General features: G+C 51.6%; 1 protein-coding gene across 2 annotated transcripts in view; it reads right to left on the bottom strand.

Annotated features, from left to right (window-relative positions):
• TFCP2L1 (transcription factor CP2 like 1) overlaps positions 1-22,062 on the bottom strand; it is a 58,665-nt gene that overhangs the window by 14,675 nt on the left and 21,928 nt on the right. For both annotated transcript variants that reach the window (XM_023259241.2, XM_023259243.2), the window contains 8 exons: positions 11,425-11,501; positions 10,787-10,892; positions 9,992-10,098; positions 8,606-8,758; positions 5,333-5,443; positions 2,802-2,893; positions 418-466; positions 237-330 (listed from right to left, as the gene is read on the bottom strand). In XM_023259241.2, the coding sequence (XP_023115009.1) occupies positions 237-330; positions 418-466; positions 2,802-2,893; positions 5,333-5,443; positions 8,606-8,758; positions 9,992-10,098; positions 10,787-10,892; positions 11,425-11,501 (789 nt within the window). The remainder of the gene's footprint in view (positions 1-236; positions 331-417; positions 467-2,801; positions 2,894-5,332; positions 5,444-8,605; positions 8,759-9,991; positions 10,099-10,786; positions 10,893-11,424; positions 11,502-22,062) is intronic.

Genomic DNA, 22,062 nt, shown 5'->3' with positions numbered 1-22,062 from the left:
CAGGTCATGATCTCGCAGTTCATGAGTTCAAGCCCCACGTTGGGCTCTGTGCTGACAGCTCGGAGCCTGGAGCCTGGAGCCTGCTTCAGATTCTGTGTCTCCCTCTCTCTGCCCCTTTCCCGCTCATGCTCTCTCTTTCAAAAATGAATAAACGTTAAGGGAAAAAAAAAATTAAAAATAGACAGATAGATAGACAGATAGGTAGGTAGACAGATAGAACACAGAGATGCTCTCACCCGAGAAGCTGGCAAAGAGCCGGCAAAACTGTGAGAATCTGTTTCGGTGCAGCCACTGCTGGGCGTCCTGGATCGAGGCCGATGGAAGCAGGTGCTGCAGGCAGAGAGAAGGGGCCTTGAAATGACCAGGCAGGGTCTACCCAGGGACACGCGGCCAGAGAGCCTGGTTGCAGACACTTACATCATTGCCCAAGGGCAGGGTCTCCACTGGGTGGGTCGGAGAGCTGTTCCTGCAAAGGAAGAGAACAGGTCATAAGGTGTGAGGATGCCTTCCGGGACACAGGAAGGTCCCCGGGCCAGGGCTCTCACCTCCCCTCAGGTATGGTGTTGGCTGCAAATGCAGCAGGGCGTCCAGAATTTCCCAGGTCAGAGAGTGCAGGCAGTAACCACCTGCACAGCCCCTCAAAATCCCTGACCAACCGTTCAGGGTAGACACGATGTTCTGGCTGGCAACACAGCCGGGCCAGCGATAACCCCTCCACCCCAAGCTCAGGGTCTGTTTGCATCCGATTCTCTCCCACACCATTTCCACCCCAGCCTCAGCCCCAGGGAAGGGCACCTGCCCTAAAAGCCCCAGACACGACTCTGCACAGTGACTTGGTGCCTGGACAGCGGCAGCTAAACACTTCTCTCTGCGGAGACAGGACAGGGCTGGGGGCTCCCCAGGGAGGCATCCTGCAGTGAATGACAGCCACCCCGGGACGTCCGTCCATGAGGAAAACAGTCTCATCATTGGAGGCACACTGACCTCCCTTCAAGGGCTTGCTACAGAGAAGGCACAGACCTTCTAATCCTAAATATCCTAAAATCCTAAATATCTGGATTTTTTTAAAATTTTTTTTTCAATGTTTATTTATTTTTGAGACAGAAGAAGATAGAGCTTGAACGGGGGAGGGCCAGAGACAGAGGGAGACACAGAATCTGAAACAGGCTCCAGGCTCTGAGCTGTCAGCACAGAGCCCAACGAGGGGCTCTAACTCACAGACCGCAAGATCATGACCTGAGCCGAAGCCGGACGCTTAACCGACTGAGCCACCCAGGCACCCCTAAATATCTGGATTTTTAAGTTGAGAGAAAAATACACTTTATTTTTTTTAAGTTTATTTATTTTGAGAGAGAGCACAAGCAGGGGAGGAGCAGAGAGAGAAAGGGAGAGAAAGGGAGAGAGAGAGAGGGAGAGAGAACGAACCCCAAGCAGGCTCCACACCGTCAGCGTGGAGCCTGACACAGGACTCGATCTCACAAACCATGAGATCACGACCTGAGTCAAAACCAAGAGTCGGACCCTTAAGTGACTGAGCCACCCAGGCACCCCAAGAGAGAGATACATTTTAAAATGACCCTCCCAGAGGTGCCTGGGTGGCTCAGTTGGTTAAGCATCCATCTTCGGCTCAGGTTATGATCTCGCGGTTCGCGAGTTCAAGCCCCCCGTCGGGCTCTGTACTAACAGCTTAGACCCAAGAGCCTGCTTCGAATTCTATGTCTCCCTCTCTCTCTACCCCTCCCCCATTTGCAGGCACGCGCGCTCTCTCTCTCTCTCAAAAATAAGCATTAAAAAAAATTTTTAATGATAAAATGGTAAATTTCAATTTGTGTGTACCTTATCACAGTAACAATGAAAAAAAGGCCCTTGCAGGGATGACCCTCAGACCAGTCATTGGTAACAACAGCTACGCTTTGTCACGTGTCTTTGAGGCCCGGGGCACCTTACACACGTTCCCCTGACCCTGCATGGAATCCTGACTCCCTTGGTAGTGGGGAGAGCAAGACTGAGGGAGGTTAAGGAACTGCCCCCGCAAAAGGTGGGATTTAACACACGGTCCGCCTGATTCTGAACATGACATCTTTTCTATGCCCCCCCCCAGCCCCCCTCACCTTGTGAAATCAAGTTCATAAACACTCTTGTGTGACAAGCACAAGTTTTAAGGCATCCCAGGTTCCACGCCCACATCTCCCCCTGCCCCCAGGAACAGGATCAAGATGTGCACGGCCATCACAGGGCGCCATGGGCCCTTCCTGTGCCACAAACCCCGGGAAAGGCCGGACCGACACCTGCCAGCCCCTGCACTACCGTCACCTTAGAGTCAGTGTGGCCTGTGCATTTGCAGAGCTGGGTGACCAGTAACGAGGCCACTTCTGGGTTACAAGCCCTGAAACCTGGGGCCAGGATCACCCTGGGCTGACCCTGCTACCCAGAGAACGTGCACAAGGATCACAGAGAGAACCAAGAAGGCCCCTTGCGGCCACTGCAGCCACCCAAACAGCTGCCTCCCAAGGCCCCATCTGTGTAGGGGGCCATTCTGCCCTGGAGGGCCCCTGCAGACCAACCTGCTTTTACCGGGGGAAGGCGTGGGCAGGCGGGTTGTGGGCTGTTGCCCCACAGATGGGTGTTTACAGACACATGTCCACGCACAGAAAGCTGTGCAAATATTACAAACACCTCCCCGAAACCCAAATCAATGCCAAGGTACTAAAGGAGGGAAAAGGCAGAGAAGAAGATCCAGAAAGGAGCCTATACCCACGATCACTCCATGGACTCTTAGAGGGAGAAAACAGCAGACGTACCCTTCGCCGAGGCCAAAGCTGTTTGGAGAGCCATTGTAGCTGGGAGATGGGGCGCTGTTCACCTGATAGGCCATGTCGGGCCACGGGGAGCACTGCAGAAAGAGCACAGGGCAGTGGTGACTTGGGGGCCATCGTACTCAGGGGCAACTCGGGCAGCAGCAGCCATCGAGGCCGGTGCATGCAACCACCGAGCCCTCAACACCTGGCCCACATTCTCCCGGGGCCCGTGTGAGCCAGCAAAGCATGGGTTACTTGGGCCACACAGAAGAAACCAAGCACGCAGAGAAGACACCTGCCATTCAGTCATACCCAGAGCAAGCAAGGTGTGGCATGTGTCTCTCTGAGCTTCCCAGCAGCCACACCAGCGAGGGCAAGAAACATCATCCATCACCTGGGTCCACAAGGAGAGAGCCAGCTGCCCAGAGGCAGGTTTCCCAGGCACAGACAAATGTGGGTGAATGCACGCAACAGGGAGCACTGGACCCAGGTAACTCCCAAACAAAAATCATCAGTAAAGCTCAGAACTAAAACCTGCACTATTTGAAACCAGAATCAGCCGACGGGCCCTGGAGGGCAGGAGGCACTTGCTCAATCTCCGGGGGCAGCCCCCCTTCACCATCATTCTGTGCGTGCTTAGTGTGGGTCAGGTGTCCTGCTAGGAGTTCAGGGAGACAAGCCACACGGAAGATGTGATCCTTGGCCTCCGAGGAACTTCTTGTGCAGAAGCCAAAAATGAACGTATGTGAGAATCGCCCAGAGAAAGCACAGACATACAGGTTTTGCCTGTTGGGGCAGCCAGCAGACCCAGTATTCACTTCTTCCCTTCCCAGTGAGGACACCTCTTTGGAGAGGGCCAATTTGAAGCCTTCCTGAAGATTTACTATCAGCCGCCGAACCACAGGTTGGCAAATATTTAACTCTGTGGTGAGCGTGGGTTGGAATTTGTTGGTGCTAAATCCGGGAGCCAAGGAGGAAAGCCGACAAACTGTCACCTCACAAGGTCACAGGCCAGGTGGGGGTTTTGACCAACCACACCGCTCTGACAAGGACTTGGGGGGTTTCTGAAGCACCCCCGGACCTCTCCTCCCCTGGGGAAGTCAGGAGATAGCCCGGAGCAGAGAGGTTGAGGCTCAGCCGGGAAGGAAGAGGTGTCTGTAGATGCAGGGCAGTGGGAGCATGGAGGCCAACCCGGATGGCATCACCCACAGGGGAAGGGATCGAGGCCTGAGGAGAACCCACCGGTCTGAGCCCTAATTCCTAAATGCAGGGCCTTGCACTGCTTTGCTGCCGAGAGTAAGGCAGGCTCTTCCTGCCCCAGGGCTCACTGGCCACTGTATCCCAAGTTAGATGAAACACCAGTACGTATCGGCCTGTGCCGCCAAATTGGCTTCCAGACTACCTTGTTGCAGACAGCCTTCTGCCTATGGCTGAATACACGTGCTCATACACACACCCCATCAGCCAGGACCAGGACTGGCCACTGTTCTCTTAGATGCTCCGTAGCCGGGCCTCACCCTTGACATCGCCTTAACCCCACCATGGCCGGCGCTGGGCCTCATGCGTGTGTGGAGGGCCTTTCAAGTTATTCGGTGAACAGACACCCACTGGCTGTACTGATTACAGAACACACTGGGGAACAGCTGTTTAAACAAACAACAGAGCCCACCCAGGAAGAGGTGGCACCAGCGGTGACCTGTGACAGGAGGAAGGAGAGCCTGTGAGGCGAGGGTCTCAGACGTACCCTGGACAGAGAATGGCTGCAGCGGGTTGCTGTCGGTGTCGGGGTTAGGAGGAAACCCATTCCAACACCTGTCCAAACCACCAAGCAGCAAGCCCGCTGAGAAAGGAAGCCCGCGGGTCTTTCTACCACATGCAGAACCTCACGTGCACGGGGTCATCCAATGCTCCCTGTCTCAAATAGCCAGAGCCTGGAAAGAACCCGATGTCCTCCAGTAGGCCATCCAGCTACACAACGGAGGCCACGCCACTGGATAAAGTACTAGAATGCTCTTTGTGAACAGATGGGGAACAGACTCCCATAGGCTATTAAATACAGTTACAGAACAGCATGTCTGCGCGTGCTGTTGGTGCAAAACAAGCACGTGTGGAGCAAATGTGTGTGAGCTGGCTTCCTTTGCAGAGAAAGCTGGGCCAGACACAGGTGGACCCAGAGACACCAGCTGCCCTTGGGGAAAGCTCGAGGCTAGGGCACCTTTGGGAGAGGTATTTTCTGAGGTACATACGCTCTCTTCTACCTTTCGGATTTAGGGCCTTTACCGATCAAAAAAATAATAATAACCCGATTCTGTAAAGTGCAAATGGCAGCCCAGAGCTGGAAGCTATTTCTGGCCACCCGGCCTTATCGCATGAACACAGCTCTGGACCCGGGAACCTACCACAATCTAATGGGCACTTTCAAAAGAAGCATTCCTTCAAGGTGGGCAATTTCCCGAGAATCTAGACCAACAGTGCCATCGTCCTGCTCCCGGCAGAAAGGCCTGGGCCCCGCACCGGGCACCCGGCCAGCTCACCTCTGTGAGAATGGTGGTCTCGTAGGACGGCTGGTACTTCTCCTTCTCTTGGGCAGTTCTCTTCTCCATCTTTTCCCGGTCGGTCTTCTGTTTCCGGTCAGCTCCCTTTGGCTGCAAGTGCAGAGCACAGAGGTCCAATTAGCCCAAAGTGGGCAGGGGCAGCTGTCAGAGAAAGACCCAGGGCTGAGCGACAGTCCCCAAGGCCTGCACACGACCCACCTCACCCGGGGCCCAGAAGCCCAGGCAGGATCTCTGCACAGGACAGCGTCTCCCTCGCCTCCCGGGCAGCAAGCACGCAGTCCTCTTCCTGGAGCCCTTGCGCTTCCCCACCCAAGGGAACTCACAGCCTGCCAGGGTCCTGCCACTTGGCTGCTCACGGGGAAGGTCAATGCCACTGGCCCATGGACAAACCCTTGGGAGCCATGGCAGATCCCACTGCACTCCCTGGGTTACCAGTGCAGGAAGTGTGGTCCACACCTGCAGGCTAGGAGCCCCTGGACACTCGTGAAGGCCTCCTGACCCCCAGCTCCTGGGACTATGCTGCAGCTCCCCACTCCCACGCCCCACCCACACAGGGTAACACCCCCATCCTGACAGAGCCTCGCCTGGGCACCAAGCACCCCTGAGCGACTTACAGAGGGGCCCAGGCCTCACAAGCTCCATCAGTTCTTTCATTTACAGGTAAGGAAACTGAGGCTCAAGTCACTTGTCTAAAATGAAGAGGAACCTGTTTGGCTGTTAGGTCTTAAAAAAAAAAAAAAAAAAAAACTGAAGCAGAACTAAGTGTCGACCAGGTGAAGAGTCCAAGAGAGCGCGCCCGGGTGTGTACCACCACCAGGCCGGCCACAGCGGCCCTGCCCGCGGGGGTGCTCTGGACATTCACAGCCTGGTTGGTGGCTTCAGACATCAAGACTCCAAGCAGCCCCAGAACAGAGCAGTCTCACCGCATACACAGTGGACTGTGCCTGGCGTGAAGCAAAATCCACCCGCTCCCAAGCTCAATGGCACCTTCATAGACTCTCTATGCACCTTCCTCAGGCTACAGCTTTTGGCTCCCAGCTCAAGGGCATTTTAGGAAACAGCTCTCAGGGGGGATGTGATACCCATGTTAGATGGAAATGGGTTTGCAGGGAGTCGGTCACCTGGGGACAGGAACGACAGATCCGGTGTTCAGAGAAAGAGCTGGGCCTGCGGGACCCATACCCCGCTTCGTCTGCCTCCCGCTCCTGTCCCTAACAGGAGGGATTCTCCACTCAGGAGACATGGGGCGAGCCTGCGTGTGGGGCTGGCACTTGGCCCAGCGAGGCCTGGGGGAGGTAGCTGGTCAGAGAGGGGTCCTGCCTGTCTCTTCAGAGGCCCTGATGTACCCAGAGCCTCAGGGCAAGGCTCCAACAAGCAGGAGGCTTCCCAGTGATGGGGGCGAGTAGGGGTGGAAGAATGACGGACAGGTTGGCAAGGCTCCGCCCGGTGCTTGCGCACACCTGCTTGAACTGCTTCTGTGATGGGGCTGGATGCATGGGGTGGCCACACCTCCTCAGGCATTCTGAGAAGCCAGTTTCAGGGGACAGGGGCCCCTACACCCCTGCAGGAGATGCCAAGACCTTTCTTGAGTCATTCAAAGAAGCTTCCAGACCAATTCCTCAATAATAGCCAGTGTACGGTCCAGGAGTGTGGTGGGCAGAGCCCTCGCCCCTGAGCTTCTGCCTCAAGGTGTAGAAAGGGGAGCTGGTAGGGGGCGTGGGGAGGCCTAGGTGCTCCAGGGGGGCAGACACTGTCCCTTCTCTCCTGCTGCCCAGCACAGCCTCTGATCCCTAGGAACTCCACTGGATGCCACAGAACCTGAGGACAAGTACGGCTAGAAGGACCACAAATGTGGTCTGTATATGACAAGGACAGAGGATGACTGGGGACAGGCAAAGACCTCCAGCAGCACAGCTGTGGAGCTGTCCACCGGACCCAGAATTGTGAGATCCTAGAGCAGGCAATAAGACCAGAGGCCGCGGCACCCGGTGCACCAGTGGACAAGGTCAGCAGAAGCGTGTTCTCCAGAGACGGCCACGTCCTGATCCCCAGAGCCGACAGGCTGTCGCCTTATGCGGCAAAAGGGGTAAGGCTGCATGTGGAGTTAACAGAGCTAGCAGTGTGAGATGCAAACAGGAAGGTTATCCTGCATCATCCCGGGGGGTCCAATGTAACCACAGGGCCGCAGAAGTGGGCAAGGAAGGGAGGAGAGGAGGTTGGAGAGGTGTGGCGAGAAGGGCCCGGCCACTCTCGCTCGCTCTGAAGACAGGTGGACAAGTCACAGGCCGAGGAAGGCAGAGGCCTCTAGAAGCTGGAAAAGGTACGGAAAGGGATTCTCCCCCCTTGGAGCCTCCGTAAAGGAACTGAGCCCAGGGAGACCCTTTCAGACTTCGGGCCTCCAGCACTGGGAGATCGTGAATGTGTGTGGCTTTAAGCCCCTAAACGTATGGTAATTTGTTACAGCAGCAATAGGCAACCGATAGAGTGGGTTTGATTTCAAGGAGTCCCGATCCTGAAGCAGGGTTGTGAAGGGTGCTACCACGGCACCGCTAACTGACCAAGGTGTCCCAATCCACACGGCCCGCCCGCCCTCGCCCCTGGGGGTGCCACAGGCTCCGTCGTGACCCTGCATCTCCCCAGGCCACGCAGGACCTTCAGCTGCGTCACCGGCCACGAATCATCGTTGGGAAGTATCAGTCCAGACCGAGGAGATGAAAAGTAGTAACGGGCAACTGCAGGGGGTGAGCAAGGAAGGACAAGGGAGGAGGTACCTCCAAAAACATTTCTTTCTCTGACAGGAGGCCACTGCAGACAGCGACATGGCCTCGGGCCCTAGGTAAGAACATCTGTGGCCAGGATTCCTGCAAGGGGCCTCCTGGCTTGAGTTTAAGGAGAATCGAACTACGGAATCTGTGGCCAGCTACAAAGTGCATGGGAGGAAAACAAAAACCTAAAAACGTTCAAGTCCAGACATTCTTACAAAGTAGAGCTGGGCACGGCCATCTGTGGTGACGGGAGACAGAAGGTGCCACACGCAGAAGGACGCCCACAGCGGCCAGGCCCATCACCCCAAGACATACTGCTCATGCTCTTCAGGAATCCAGGAGGGAGCCCCGGGCTACAGGGACGCCAAGCCCCCTGCTGGGCCTCCAGGGGGACGGCACAGGTCAACGTGCTGGTGTCACTGTCCAGCGCAGGCAGGGACCCGTGGGCACGTGTGACCCCGGGCGGAACGTGGCAAGGATGTCCTACCTTGAACACCTTGATCTGGCAGCTGGCCGAGTGCAAGTGCTCTGTGTATTCCCCATTGTCGTTCTGCTTAAATGTGTCAATCTGCACTCGGAAAGGCACCCCCTTCTCACCCCCGTGCTTCCTCGGGGTGAATTCTGTGCTGATACAGTGCACCTGGAAGGGGAAACGTGGGCAAGAAGCAAGAAGAGGGACCGGCCCTGGGCTCCGCAAGTGCCCCTGGCCAATGAAGGTTTCCATCCTGCCTAGTCAGGTGCAGATCTGTGTCAGCCTCCCCGCTCTCCCCAGGCCAATGGCCGGCCCTCTGTCCCGCTTTATAAAGGACATGCCCTCCCACCTTTGTCCCTTGACCTCGGGGGCCCTGCCTGACCAGCGAAGTCCTTGCCATTGCTCAGGCCCACGGACCCCAGTAGCCCCACCCTCACTTCTCTCCCCAGGCAGACCCCACAGACTGCAGAGCAGGAGGGACCATGGCTAAGCCCCCAGTGGCCCTGGTGTCCAGGTCCTGGGGCCAGGCCAGAAGCATGACCAGGGGGCTGGAACCATCTCTGTGTTTCTGCTAAGAACCAACCACACTCAATGGATATTAACACTATAATACTATAATAATGTATTACTGTGGCAATACAACACTATTGTAATAGTGACTTTAAAATACAGTAAGAGGGGTGCCTGGGTGGCTCAGTCAGTTAAGCAACCAACTGGGTTTCGGCTCAGGTCATGATCTCATGGTTCATGGGATTGAGACCTCTCTCTCCCTCTCTCTGCCCCTCTGCTGCATGCATGCATGCATGCTCTCTCTGCCCAAATAAATAAACTTTAAAAAAATAAATTAAATAAAGTATGAATATTGTAATTATGTTTTAAAACAAAAGTCATAACTTTTACTGAGCAATTACTATGGACCAGGTACTGCAGTAATGACTTTATGCTCATTGTCCGATTTGTAAGACAGGTGGGAAAACAAAGAGGCTCAGAAAGGGACATATAGTGAGACAGCCTGTGCCAGCCCAGAAGCACAGCGGCCCTGCCATGCCCCTGAATGCATACCAGGTGCCTGACCACTAAATAATTTAATCTTAGAAACTATCATGGAAAAAAATCTTATTTCATATTCTGTACGCCAAGACATGCTTATTTTGTAGCAAGCTTATATATTGATAAGCAAACCCCACCCAGGATTCTACAACATGCCAAGTCCTTTCCCAGCCCCAGGGACCAGCTAGCTCTGTGCACGGGCAACACTCCTGCACCCCCTCCCCTTCGGGATATGTCCCTGCAAAAGAGAACAGGAGCCCAGCAGGGCCCTGCAGGTGGACTGTTCTGAGGAACTACACGTGGGCCCCGAGATTCCTGGCTTCCCCAGAGGACAGCCGCTCCCCCGCCTACCTGAATGAATGCAGAGGCTCTCTTCGAAGGCTCCCACAGAAACTCGACAGCGTTCAGCTGGGTCGGGCTGGCCCTGGGGTCCAAGATACCAACAGACAGTGGAATATCTGCACACACATACACATACACAAAAGTGCAAGTGTCAGCCACTCCCAAGTATTTAGGGAAGGACTCTCATTACAGGTCCAAATGCCTTAACCACCATTTGAAATGCCAAAAGTTCTGAAAAGTACGTTTTGCGTGACCCATTTGGCAGAAAGCCCGACTTGAAGTGCCACGAAGCTATTTAGAGTCTTTGTCCCATTTCGTGTGACCAGTCATTCTATTCTGCTGCAGAAATATCAGTGTGCTTGATTGCCTGTTGGAGGCATTCTGTGCAGCTTGGGGGTCTACGCACCCTGGTGTCATTCTAAGTTCTAAATTCCAAAACCCAAATGGCTGCCAGGGTTATAGATAAAAGACCCCGGGAGCCGTGCCTAAGACTCCAAAATTCAGTTTCTGCTGCCTGTCTCCGTGATGCCCAAGCTTCCCTCCATCACAGATCACAATCCTTTAAGGCAGGACCCTCTGCAAAGCCTCCGGGTAATCCCCGACAACAGGCCTTCTCATGCCACTGAAAGGGGAAGTCCCCGAGGGCAGGCCTGAGGACACGGTCACCTGTGCCAGCTCCCACAGCATTCTGCCCAAGGCAATAGTGCACTAAAGTGTCCCCCACAGGCATGAGTCCGATAGCATCCAGGAAGAACCCCAATGTGCCTGGAGTGCCTTGGGCCCCTCCTAGCCCAAGGGACTCACCGATGTCCAGGATCCGGTCCCCGGGCCTGCTCCACCGCCATCCTTCCAGCTGCTGGTGCTCCGTGTACTGCAGCCGGCGGTCGTGGAAAACCACTCGGATAATGCTCTGGAGGAGGGGAGGCCGGGAGGGGACAGCCAGGTGTGAGGCCAACAAGGACCCAAGAGGAAGCACCTACCAGGGCAAACCTCCTACCCTTCAAGACCAAGGCCCCTCCTGCTGGAGCCTCCCTTCCCTGCTCGCAAGCTCTGCGTGCTTCTCCCCACTCAGAACCCCAATAATACAGTGAAAATGATGGCGACCCCTTTTTCCAGGATTACTAAGTGTTTCACGTGCATATATACCTTTTTGTGCAGATGAGCTAACGACAGCTCAGGGAAGTTCAGTAAGTGGCAAAGCCTGGCTCCAACCTGAGTCTGCCCAACCCAGAGCCCGTTCGATCAGCCCAGGCCCCTCTGGTCCTCAGTGCCACCGGCTTGCCCCTGGCCCCTGAGACAACACGCTCCAGGGAACAGGAACCCGTTCCCACTCTGGAGCTTTCCCCAAACCTCCCGGCCACTCCTGAGCCCCATCCTCGGCAAGCCCAGGTTCCCAGACCCCAACCAACCCCTGGGGAGGGAGGGCGGCCCCACAGCCTTGCCTTGACATATTTCGTGTTCAGATCTTGAAAGTCTCCCAGCTTCCGATTCTCCAGCAGCCTGATTTCATAAGACTGACCTAGAGGGGGGTTAACAATACATTTTCCATTTCTGAGTGCTTTCAAATCTGGGGTTCACCCAGATAGAGGCCTTCTTGACCTCCTGAGTGGCCACACAGGCCTTATGGCCCCAGGCGACAAAGCAGAGGCGTCAGTCTGTGGCCAACTTAGACGGACTCTCTGGACTGCACACCCCAGCTTGTCCACTCAGCCTGGTTGCACCTAGGGCACCCCAAGTAGCACACCATGTGCACCCCAAGACACAGCACTTCCACAATTTTCAAAGAAACAGAATTCAACAAAATGGAGTTAACATTAAATTTACGGAACGTAACTTAACATTTCTTCATAAAGGACGCCCCCCCCCCCCCCATTCACTTGGATGGAGAACATAGCCACTCACCCAAATCCACATTACAGTAAATAACTGACCATACCGTTCCCGAGAGCAGGTTAAAGGAACGAGTAAAAGCCTGTTAAACATTGTCTTTAATTGCAGAATGAAAAGCATTTTCCCAAGTTAAAAGAATTTCATGTATTTAAAGGGTGTGGGGATTCCAACCAGCACAAGCTGGTTAAAGAACATACGTGGAGAAAAGACTCATCCACAGTAACAGAGAGAACTTGAATCTAGGAATCGCATCTACAAATAATACGTGTACAAATACGTGTGAAGGAAACTATACACGTTTTATTAGGAAATAATATACAGTCTGAATAAATAGGACATGCCATATTCATTGACAGGAAGACCATATATCGAATGATGTCTATTTTTCCCAAAGTAAATAAGCGTAACCACAACTCTAAAACACCCTAATATATTTCACAACTAATAAGGATGTTTTACAAAGTAACAGAGAATAAATGATTCGATGATTGGAATTGGTAAATCCGATTGGCGGTTTGATTTTTTTTTTTTTTTTAAGATAAGGATAGAACCACAAGAAGTTACAAATGCAGAACAGAAAGATCCTGAGTGCCTGTCCCCCATTTCCCCCAGTGGTGGCATCCAGGTAAATATGGTTCATTAGCAAAACCAGGAAACTGACCACGCACATGCAATTCACCAAACTACAGACCTGACTCGGATTTCTCTGGGTTTTATAGGTATTCACCTCACAGCAAATATCAAAAGAAGTTACCACTGGACTAAACAGTAAATTTCTTAAGGTTGGTTTTTATTTTACTTTTTTTAGAGAGAGTACAAATGGGGAGAGAGGGAGAGAATCTTAAGCAGGCTCCATGCTCAGAACAGAGAGGCTCAATCCCACAACCGCAAGATCATGACCTGAGCCGAAATCAAGAGTTAGGCGCTCACTCAACTGACGGAGCCACCCAGGAGCCCCCAATTTCTTAAGGTTTTATGTGAACATAAATCATACTTAGCTAACACTCAATAGGGAAGGACTTTCTGAAACTAAAACTGGGGAAGATGGAAATCTACCTATATTAAAACCCACCTCTCCCTCTCTCCCTCTCTTTACACACACACACACACACACACACACACACACACACACACACACACACACGAAACTTGACTGCAAACAGCACAAACCCAGCGGCTAGCAGCTTTAAAATAGCTAAAACGGCCATGATTTGAAAAACCCTAAGAGCCCTGGGGGTGGGTTGAATGCTGCCACCTCCCAGCAAAGGCCTGTCCATACCCTCATCTCCACAACCTGTGAATGTTATCTTGTATTTGGAAAAAGAGTCTTTGCAGATGCAATTAAATTAAGGATGCTGAGATGAGGAGATACTCCTAGATTACCCAGAGGTCCCTAAATCTAATTACAAGTGTCCTTATAAGAGACACACGGGGGAGACAGAGAGGAGACAATGTGACAGCAGAGGCACAGAGACTGGAGACCTAGGAACACCTGGAGCCCCCGGCAGCCGGAAGGTGCAAAGACTGGCTGGTCCCCTAAAGCCCCCGGAAGGAGCACGGCCCCATCAGATTTCCCACCTCCAGCCACCAGAACTCTGGGAGAATAAACTTCCGTTGTTTTGTTTTAAGCCAACATATTTGTAGTAATTTGTTAAAGCAGCCACAAGGTTGTTCATCCTCCCTGCAACGAACAACAGAATGGGCGAAGAACATGAGATTAAATCGTTCCTTCCAAATATTTGCCTACAACAAGTACTGCCCGACACCATGTGAATCGCAGGGACTCGGAAGTGAGCAGGATGGACACAGGGCTGTGTGCCACGGGGCTCCTTCCCACGGCTCCCACCAGGCCTGGAAACGAGGCCGGCCAAGCACAGAAATGCCCACTTGGTATTTTACCAGCCTCTGGGACGGGACCAAGGGGCACAGTGATGCACTAAGCCCCAGTTACCACTCAGGACGATGTGCCCTTCGCATCAGAGGGGGGAGGCGCAAGCCCCAAACTCTTCTCCTGCCCACTTACCAGTCCGGGAGATGCCACCTGCTGACCTACCCAATGCTTCTAGCTTTCTGAAAGAGCCAGATTTTTAATATACGTTTCCGGGCTCTGGAGCCAACACTCCCTTAGCAGCAACATAAAATGGAGCCTCACACACCCTAACTGGTTTTTCCAGCGTCCTCCACCTTCTCCGAGGAAAAGCGGAAAACGTAGCCAGCTCTGGCATGAGGCCTGAGGCCCAAGTGGTCATCACTATGGGTTTACAGGGGCCCCAGGGCCCAATTAGCACTGACCCCAGGCTCTGCGGGACAGCCCCAGCTCAAGCAAAGGACTTGAGCTCCCCTCCTGCCTCGGTTTTGAGGCAGGGCAGTTTTGAGCCTGAACAGAAGGGGCAGCGAAATCTGGGCTCAGAGCTAGTAAGTGGGGCCCTGGGTCTGGGGCTACAGCCTCTTCCACCTGCTGTGAGGTCTGACCCACATGCTTCCCCAACCGCCTCTCCCATCTCCCGTCCTTATCCCTTCCTCCTGCACATACACACACTCCGGGACACCTCTCTCCCATTCCTGCCTGGACGCCAACGCTGGGGCTAGACCGACCTCCCCAAGCCCAGCTCTCACACAGCGCCATCAGAAGGCCACCGTCCGTGGTCTCACACACCAATCAGCGAGGTCATGAAAGCTGAATTGACCTGAGCACAGGGGCACCTCTCTGCTTGGCCAGCATCATTTCAGGGCATGAGTGAGAGCCAAGGGAAGCAGGCTCCATGAGGGCACAGAGTACATCTGTTCCGCTGGTTACTATATTGTTTGACACACAGTAGATATTCCGCACGTGTGTGCTTAAATGTCATTTCATACTCTTTGCGATGCTGTTCTGTGCCAGAACTACATACAGGGTTTGCAAAACTAAGACACACTCTTGCCCTCGAAGGTTAGCAGTCTTCCAGGCTACATCACACCATGTAGGAAAAGTAGTCATATAAGGCAGAATTTGGAAAATCTCCTTAAGAGACAACAGAGATCCAAAGTTGAGCAATACTCACAGAGAATGAGGGTGTGACGGGGGGGAAGGGTGACAAAAGGTTTGGACTAGGAGATGACATTTAAGATGGACTCTGAAGAGTGCACAGGATTTCTAGAGCGGAGGAGATGAATGAATGAGAAAGCGATCCCAAGCAAAACTGAGGCAAGCTGGCAGGAGGGGAGAGGCGTGCCTCGGGGGACAATAACTGGCAGCTCCCAGTCGCTGGGTGCTCCCGTGGTGGTAGCATCTGCTCAGGTGTTCACTCACCTGAATCTCAGCACAGGTCAGACAGCCCGTGATTCGGGCAGCTTGGGGCCGTGGGCCCCACTGAGAGGAGGGGGCAGGGGTTCCCTGACTTGGGCACAATTGGCACAGCCAGGAGCAGACACTAAATGTTTCCAGATCCTACCGCATCCTACCCGGTGGGTGTCATTCACTGGGCGGGGGACATCTATAGTTCTACATGATTCTCTCTTTCCTGGGAGGTACCAGTTTGCTACAGCATGTCACGGTATATATCCCCATCCCAAGTTAAGATGGGGTTTTTTTCCCCTTCCTTCTTCTCTCTAGGATCAACAAGAGAGAGGATTCCTAGGATGACCAAATCAACTTGGAGGGTGGATTCTGCATACAGCATGTTGGCCCCAATTCCTGGTCTATAAAATATTCTGTTTCCCACATTCTAAACAACCTGGGAAGAAAAACAAGCACTACAGGAAATGAAGGTAAAAGCCTGTTCTAATTCCAGAATTGTAAAATGTGGCAAAAGAAAGAGAAGTTGGCCCTAGAATCAAGGAAATAGGATAATAAGTAACTATCATTCAGTTTCTGTACGGCTACATGCCAGGACATGGCCAAGCCTGTCACATGCATTATTGGATTTGGCCCCCCCCAACGGTCCTATGAGGAAAACCCATCACTGCTCCCATTTTATAGAGAAAATTAAAATTAAGATCCAGAGATGTTAAGAATCTTGGTGAAGATCAAACCTGGGCTTATCAGACTCCAAAGACTGATCACTTAGCCAAACTACCACATACAGTCTCTAGTGGCTTCAAAGGTCCCTTCTGGTTCTAACATTCAAGGAGTCCACTTTAGTTTCCTCCCGCATTTCTTTATATTCATCTTATTGTATGACCCTCTCCCACACACCTAAACCCTCCCCTTCCTTTAAGGCTCAAATCCCTAATATCCTATACACCTGCTAAACCAAGATGCACCTTCAAAGTCTCATGGACATGTGACCACACTGTTGCATGAGGTCTGATATTTGTTTCCTCATGACAAACTAGTCTCCCAGAAACACTCCATTTAAAATACCACTCCATTTAAAATACTCCGGGGGCGGGGCGCCTGGGTGGCGCAGTCGGTTAAGCGTCCAACTTCAGCCAGGTCGCGATCTCGCGGTCTGTGAGTTCGGGCCCCGCGTCGGGCTCTGGGCTGATGGCTCAGAGCCTGGAGCCTGTTTCCGATTCTGTGTCTCCCTCTCTCTCTGCCCCTCCCCCGTTCATGCTCTGTCTCTGTCTCAAAAATAAATAAGTGTTAAAAAAAAATTAAAAAAAAATAAAATAAAATAAAATACTCCGGGGGCACCTGAGTAGCTCAGCCGATTGAGCACCCGACTCCATTTCAGCTCAGGTCATGATCCCAGGGTCGTGGGATTGAGCCCTGTGTCAGACTCTGCTCTGAGTGCAGAGCATGCTTAAGATCCTCTCTCTCTCCCTCTGCCCCTCTCCTCCACTCGTGCTTGCTCTCTCTCTCTAAAAAAAAAAAAAAAAAAAAAAAAAAAAAAAAGGGGTGCCTGGGTGGCTCAGTCAGTTGGGCATCCAACTTTGGCTCGGGTCATGATCTCACGGTTTGTGGATTTGAGCCCCGCATCGGGCTCTGTGCTGACAGCTCAGAGCCTGGAGCCTGCTTCGGATTCTGTGTCTCTCTCTCTGTCCCTCCCCTGCTCACGCTGTCTCTCAAAAATGAATGAACGTTAAAAAAAAATTAATAAATAAAATTTAAAAAATAAAATAAAAAATAATAATAAAATAAAATACTCTTAAGATACAAGGTTATAATCACTAAAATCATGTAATTTGGCATGGAAACAAACAGACTAAAAGAATAAAAAAGCCAGAAATAGACTTTTAGACACTTGGAAACCTGATCTATGACAGTGAGAAAAGACAAGACTTTTTAAGAGTGTGGAATAACCGGTCATGCATATGGAAAAAATACATGGCTACCTCATACCGTACGTATATAATAATTCTAAGTTAACGAAAACCAAAATAAGAGCAAAACCTAACATTTCTAGAAAAAAATATGAGATTATTTTATAACTATGAGGTGGGAAAGGATCTTTGTTAAAGTAGACACAAATACACAAAGGAAAAATGATGCCCTTTATATTATATAGGAAAACCATGATAACATTTATACCCAGACACTTTTGAAAACGCCAAGGGTGCTGTTAATAATTACACGGTCTCTACAAGGGGGGACTGACCTGGAAAACTGGGTCATAATGATCGCTCTCCGGCAAGAGAAAATGATCAACATGCACATGAAAAGATGCTGGTCTCTACAAGTGTGCAGGGTGATGCAAAGTAAGGTAAGATACCATCTTCCGTCCATCGGAGGGGCAAAAATTACAGTCGGACAATATCAAGTGCCGATTACAAGGTAGAGAATGGGTACTCTTGGGCATTGCTGATGGAAGTATTACACTGATACAAGCATTTTGGGGAAGGGTCTGGCAACAAGGTTTCATTAAAGATGTACAAACCCTTCAGTCAGGCAAATCCAATTCTAAAAGCATATCCTAAAGAAGCTCTTCATGTACATCAGGAGACAGACAAAACTTGCTCACTGTGGCATTGCTCATTACGGGGAGAAACTGTCAACAACCTATCTATCCAGCACCACGAAAAGAGATACGTTGGTTCTATTATTTGACTTAGAATGGAAGTGCACACAGCACTTAAAATGAGCACTCTAGTGACACACACCAACATGGAGAAATCTCAGAGTCATAATAGTAAGCAAAAAAGGTATATGGTAAGGGCACCTGGCTGGTTTAGCGGGTAGAGCATGCAACTCTTAATCTCCGGGTTGTAAATTCAAGCCCCATGTTGGGTGTAGAGATTACTTAAAAATAAAACAAGTTTTTTAAAAAAGGTATCTGGTGACACATAAGAAACTACTTAATATTAAGTTTAAAGACACGGAAAATGATGGGGCACCTGGGTGGCTCAGTTGCTTAGGGGTCCGACTTCAGCTCAGGTCTGATCTCCCAGTTTGTAAGTTCGAGCCCTGCGTCAGGCTCTGTGCTGACAGCTCAGAGGCTGGAGCCTGCTTCCGATTCTGTGTCTCCCCCTCTCTCTGCCCCTCTCATGTTCATGCTCTGTCTCCCTCCCTCTCAAAAATAAACATTAAAAAAAATTTTTAACAAAAAAAAAGACACAAAAAATGATGCCATTAATTTGATAGCTAACTACTCAAGGCAGTAAAAAAATTAAGAATCTGCGTAGACATTCAAACCAACACCAACATTTCAAACCAACGCCAATTTCACAAGTGGTTTTGCTTCTGAGGAGGGAAGAAAGGCAACAGCATTAGAAAGAGGGACAATCAGGAGCAAATTTGGCAAGGTTGCAAACTGTGTTGGGCACACGAGTATGTGTTCTCTTCTTCTCTGTAGTCCTCAATCGATCTGAAATTAAAACACACACACAACAACGGGGTGGAGGCAGGACACTTGGGAGCCAGCTGTTACCTGCACTGCATTTCGGTCATGTGTGTTCTGACTCCCCACCCCCACCTCACAGGGAGGGTCCCTTGGACTCCCGTTACTCAGCAGTCACCCTTGCATCCCCCACGGCCACCCGCTCTGTGCCCAGTGACACACTGGGTGCAGGGCGTACCAAGATGCTAGCGGGGACAGCATTCACCACCTTCATTTACCCCACAATTCTGCCACTGAAATAAACTCCCTGTAAGTGACGATGCTATTTATTTAATCAACTCACTTTTTAAACTTACTTTCGAAAAGTGTGTCAGAGGTGCATACAGAACAATCATAATCACACACCGGAAATAAACAGTAACTGAAAAATTACAGAGATAAGCATCTGCCAGTGTTCTTCTGCAAGCTCCCAAAACTACTTTGGGAACGTGTCTGGAGCCTGGGGTCATAGGTGGACCCACCACTGACTAATGGGTAAATCACTCCGTTTGTGAGTCTCAGTTTCCAGGTCTCCAAAATGTGGACGACACCGGTATTTAAGGGGCAGAAGGCTGTTGGCGGATTGAAGGCGCACCTAATGGAGAGCGGCAAATAGGTCTCTGGCTGGATCTTAACCCCCCCGTCCCTGCAGTGAGAACACAGGCAGACATACCAGGGCCCTACCAGGGGATGGTGGTCCTTCCTCCCCCAAAGTCTTCAGGGCAATGCCCTCTACCATCCCCAGCCCCCACCCTCTACTTTGGAGCAGTTAAAGGTCTTTTAAAGGCTAAAAGGGAAGGAGCCCCAGGGTTGGCACTTGGCGATGTAAACTAGCCGTCAGCAGGTGGCCACCAGGCCAGGAATGGCCTGAGCTGGAGGAGGGGCGGTCACAGTCTTCACATCCACCTCCCCACCTTAACCAGCAGAGCCCTGGTGACCCCTAGCACCTTGGCACTCCAGCTTTAGCTCCCAGGAAGCAGCGGGGGGCCCCCAGCTGAGGCTCAGTAGGGAACTGGGCCACCCTCCCCAAGAATGGTTAGGACCCTGCCCAGTGGGCCCAGACGCCATTCCAAGGGGTGTAGAACCCTCCCTCTCCCCCACCCTTAAGACTATGTCCACCCTCCACCCTGCCCCTTTGCCCTTGCTCGCCTCCACCCTGCAGGAGCACTACCAGGAATGGAAGAAGGAGGGTGAGGACTACATGGGATACAAGAGCAACCTCTTCCGAGGAAAATACTCATCGGGCACTTTACACTGCACCCACTCCAGACAAGTGCTCAACAGACCTTCATTCCCTCTTCCCTCACAACCCGTAATATCTAACACCTTCTAGCCCAGGCATCAGCCAACTTTCTCCCTAAAGGGCCAGACAGTAACTATGTTCAGCCTTGTGGCCCATAAGGTTATCTGTCACAACTACTCGACTCTGCCACTGTAACAAGGAAGCAGCCATACACAACACATGAGTGAATGGGTGTGGCTGTGGTCCAATAAAACTTTATTTATAGACATTGACATTCGAGTTTTTATATAATGTTCACTCTTTCTGCCGACCTCTCCCTCTCCCTCCCTCCCAACTTCTTTTGATGCTTCGCAGCTTTGCCCCTTGGCTTTCTTGCGCAAAGCCTAAGTTGGAGGTCCTCAGCTAGACCGGAAGCTCTTGAGGACAGGCCAGCTACTGGTTTACCTGAACCAGAGTTGTGCGTGCACACACACACACACACACACACACTCACATTCCACCCTCTTGTACAGTAGTGGCATGTGACAGGCTCAGAATTAATGGTGACAGAATTTGATATTAAGTTCCCTTACTAAAGCAGGGGTGCCTGGGTGGCTCATTCGGCTAAGCCTATGACTTTGGCTCAGGTCATGATCTCATGGTGTGTGAGTTTGAGCCCCACATGGGGCTCTGTGCTGACAGCTCAGAGCCTGGAGCCTGCTTCGTATTCTGTGTCTCCCTCTCTCTCTGCCCCTCCCTTGCTCACACTCTGTCTGTCTCTCTCTCTCTCAAAAATAAAGATTTAAAAAAAAATTTTTTTTTAATTCCTTAAAGCAATTAACAGAGCTGGAACTAGTCAGTCACACCAAGAAGAACATGAACAGATGCCCAGCCTCCCTGATGGTCAAAGAAATGCCAAATGGCAATGATGCAATGCGAGTTTCATCTATCAGACTGGCAAAAATTTAACCGACTGCTAGCATCCCCAAAGAACAAAATATGGGCGTGGACTCTCAAACACACTAGACGTGGGACAGATAACATCACAGCCTATTGGGTATTTTGACAATACCCATCAATACTGAGGATACGCACAGTCTATGATGCAAATACCCCATCAAAAAAGTTGCTGAATAACATGTTCACGATGTAACTGCACTTTTATTTTTAAATGTTATACATGCCCCCTTATATTTCTGAGTCTAATATACGTATCTAACAGTTGACAGAAAAGGACCTTTCCCTCTTAAATTATATACATCTTCAGCATTAACGTTGTTGAAAACTAGAAATATATTACATGTGAATTTGAAAAACATGAAACAAACAGTAGGGAGTGTCTCATACTGTCCCAGGCATGTAACAGATGCCCAACAATGATTGGTATTCTTTTTCCCAGTGCCAGGCCAGCACCCAAAACCCAACCAGACAGATGGGCATTTGGGGAAAACAGACTTCATCCAATAAACAAAACACCAAACACGTGCACACAAGGGCAGACACAGGGAGTGCCCAGCGTCTCTCTGAGAGCCCACCCTGACAACCCACAGTGCATTATGACTGTGCCCATTTTAGAGGGGAGGATACCAAGGCCCAGAGAGATACTGATGTACCTACCCAAGGTGACGTTGCAAGTGAATGGCAAAGTCTCAGCAGCCTGTGGCCTGGCCCAAGACAAGAACGGGGAGGGCAGCCGGGGTCAGGTCAGATGCACTGGCGTTGAGCCTAGACTTTCCCATATCCTGGCAAGTTCATGACTTTCTCTGAATCTTCCCCTCCTCATCTGCAAAATGTCCTTTGCAGAGTGGTTGGGAGACTGAATGAGATAACGTACTTGCAGCCTGGCATGTAGTAAGTGTTCAACCAGTACCAGTCACGATTAGCACTTGCGAAAGGGCGTGAAATGCTCTCAGGTACTGAGCCCGACTCATGCACTGACCACTGCACTCAGTGCTGCACAGACGGACTCCTGCAGCCCTCACAAGAGCTCTGTGCACCGAGTGACCCGGCCACCCCAGATCACACAGCCAGGAGGCAGCCACACTGGGACACGCCCTAGGGCAACCCCACCAGGGCTACCTGAGTCTCTCTGCCACCGTCTGGGGGGGGGGGCAGGTGGGGGACACCTCTGCTGCCCAGAGCAGGCCCAGCCCTGCTGGCCTCCCCCAGGCCGTGCCCACCAGGCGCTCCCTCAGGAGCGGCTGTGCCCAGTGAGCGGAACCCGGTGCAGG

The sequence above is a fragment of the Felis catus genome, chromosome C1, assembly GCF_018350175.1.
Source record: "Felis catus isolate Fca126 chromosome C1, F.catus_Fca126_mat1.0, whole genome shotgun sequence".
In the NCBI taxonomy this organism is placed as follows: Eukaryota; Metazoa; Chordata; class Mammalia; order Carnivora; family Felidae; genus Felis; species Felis catus.
This window is presented reverse-complemented; position numbering and strand designations above follow the sequence as displayed.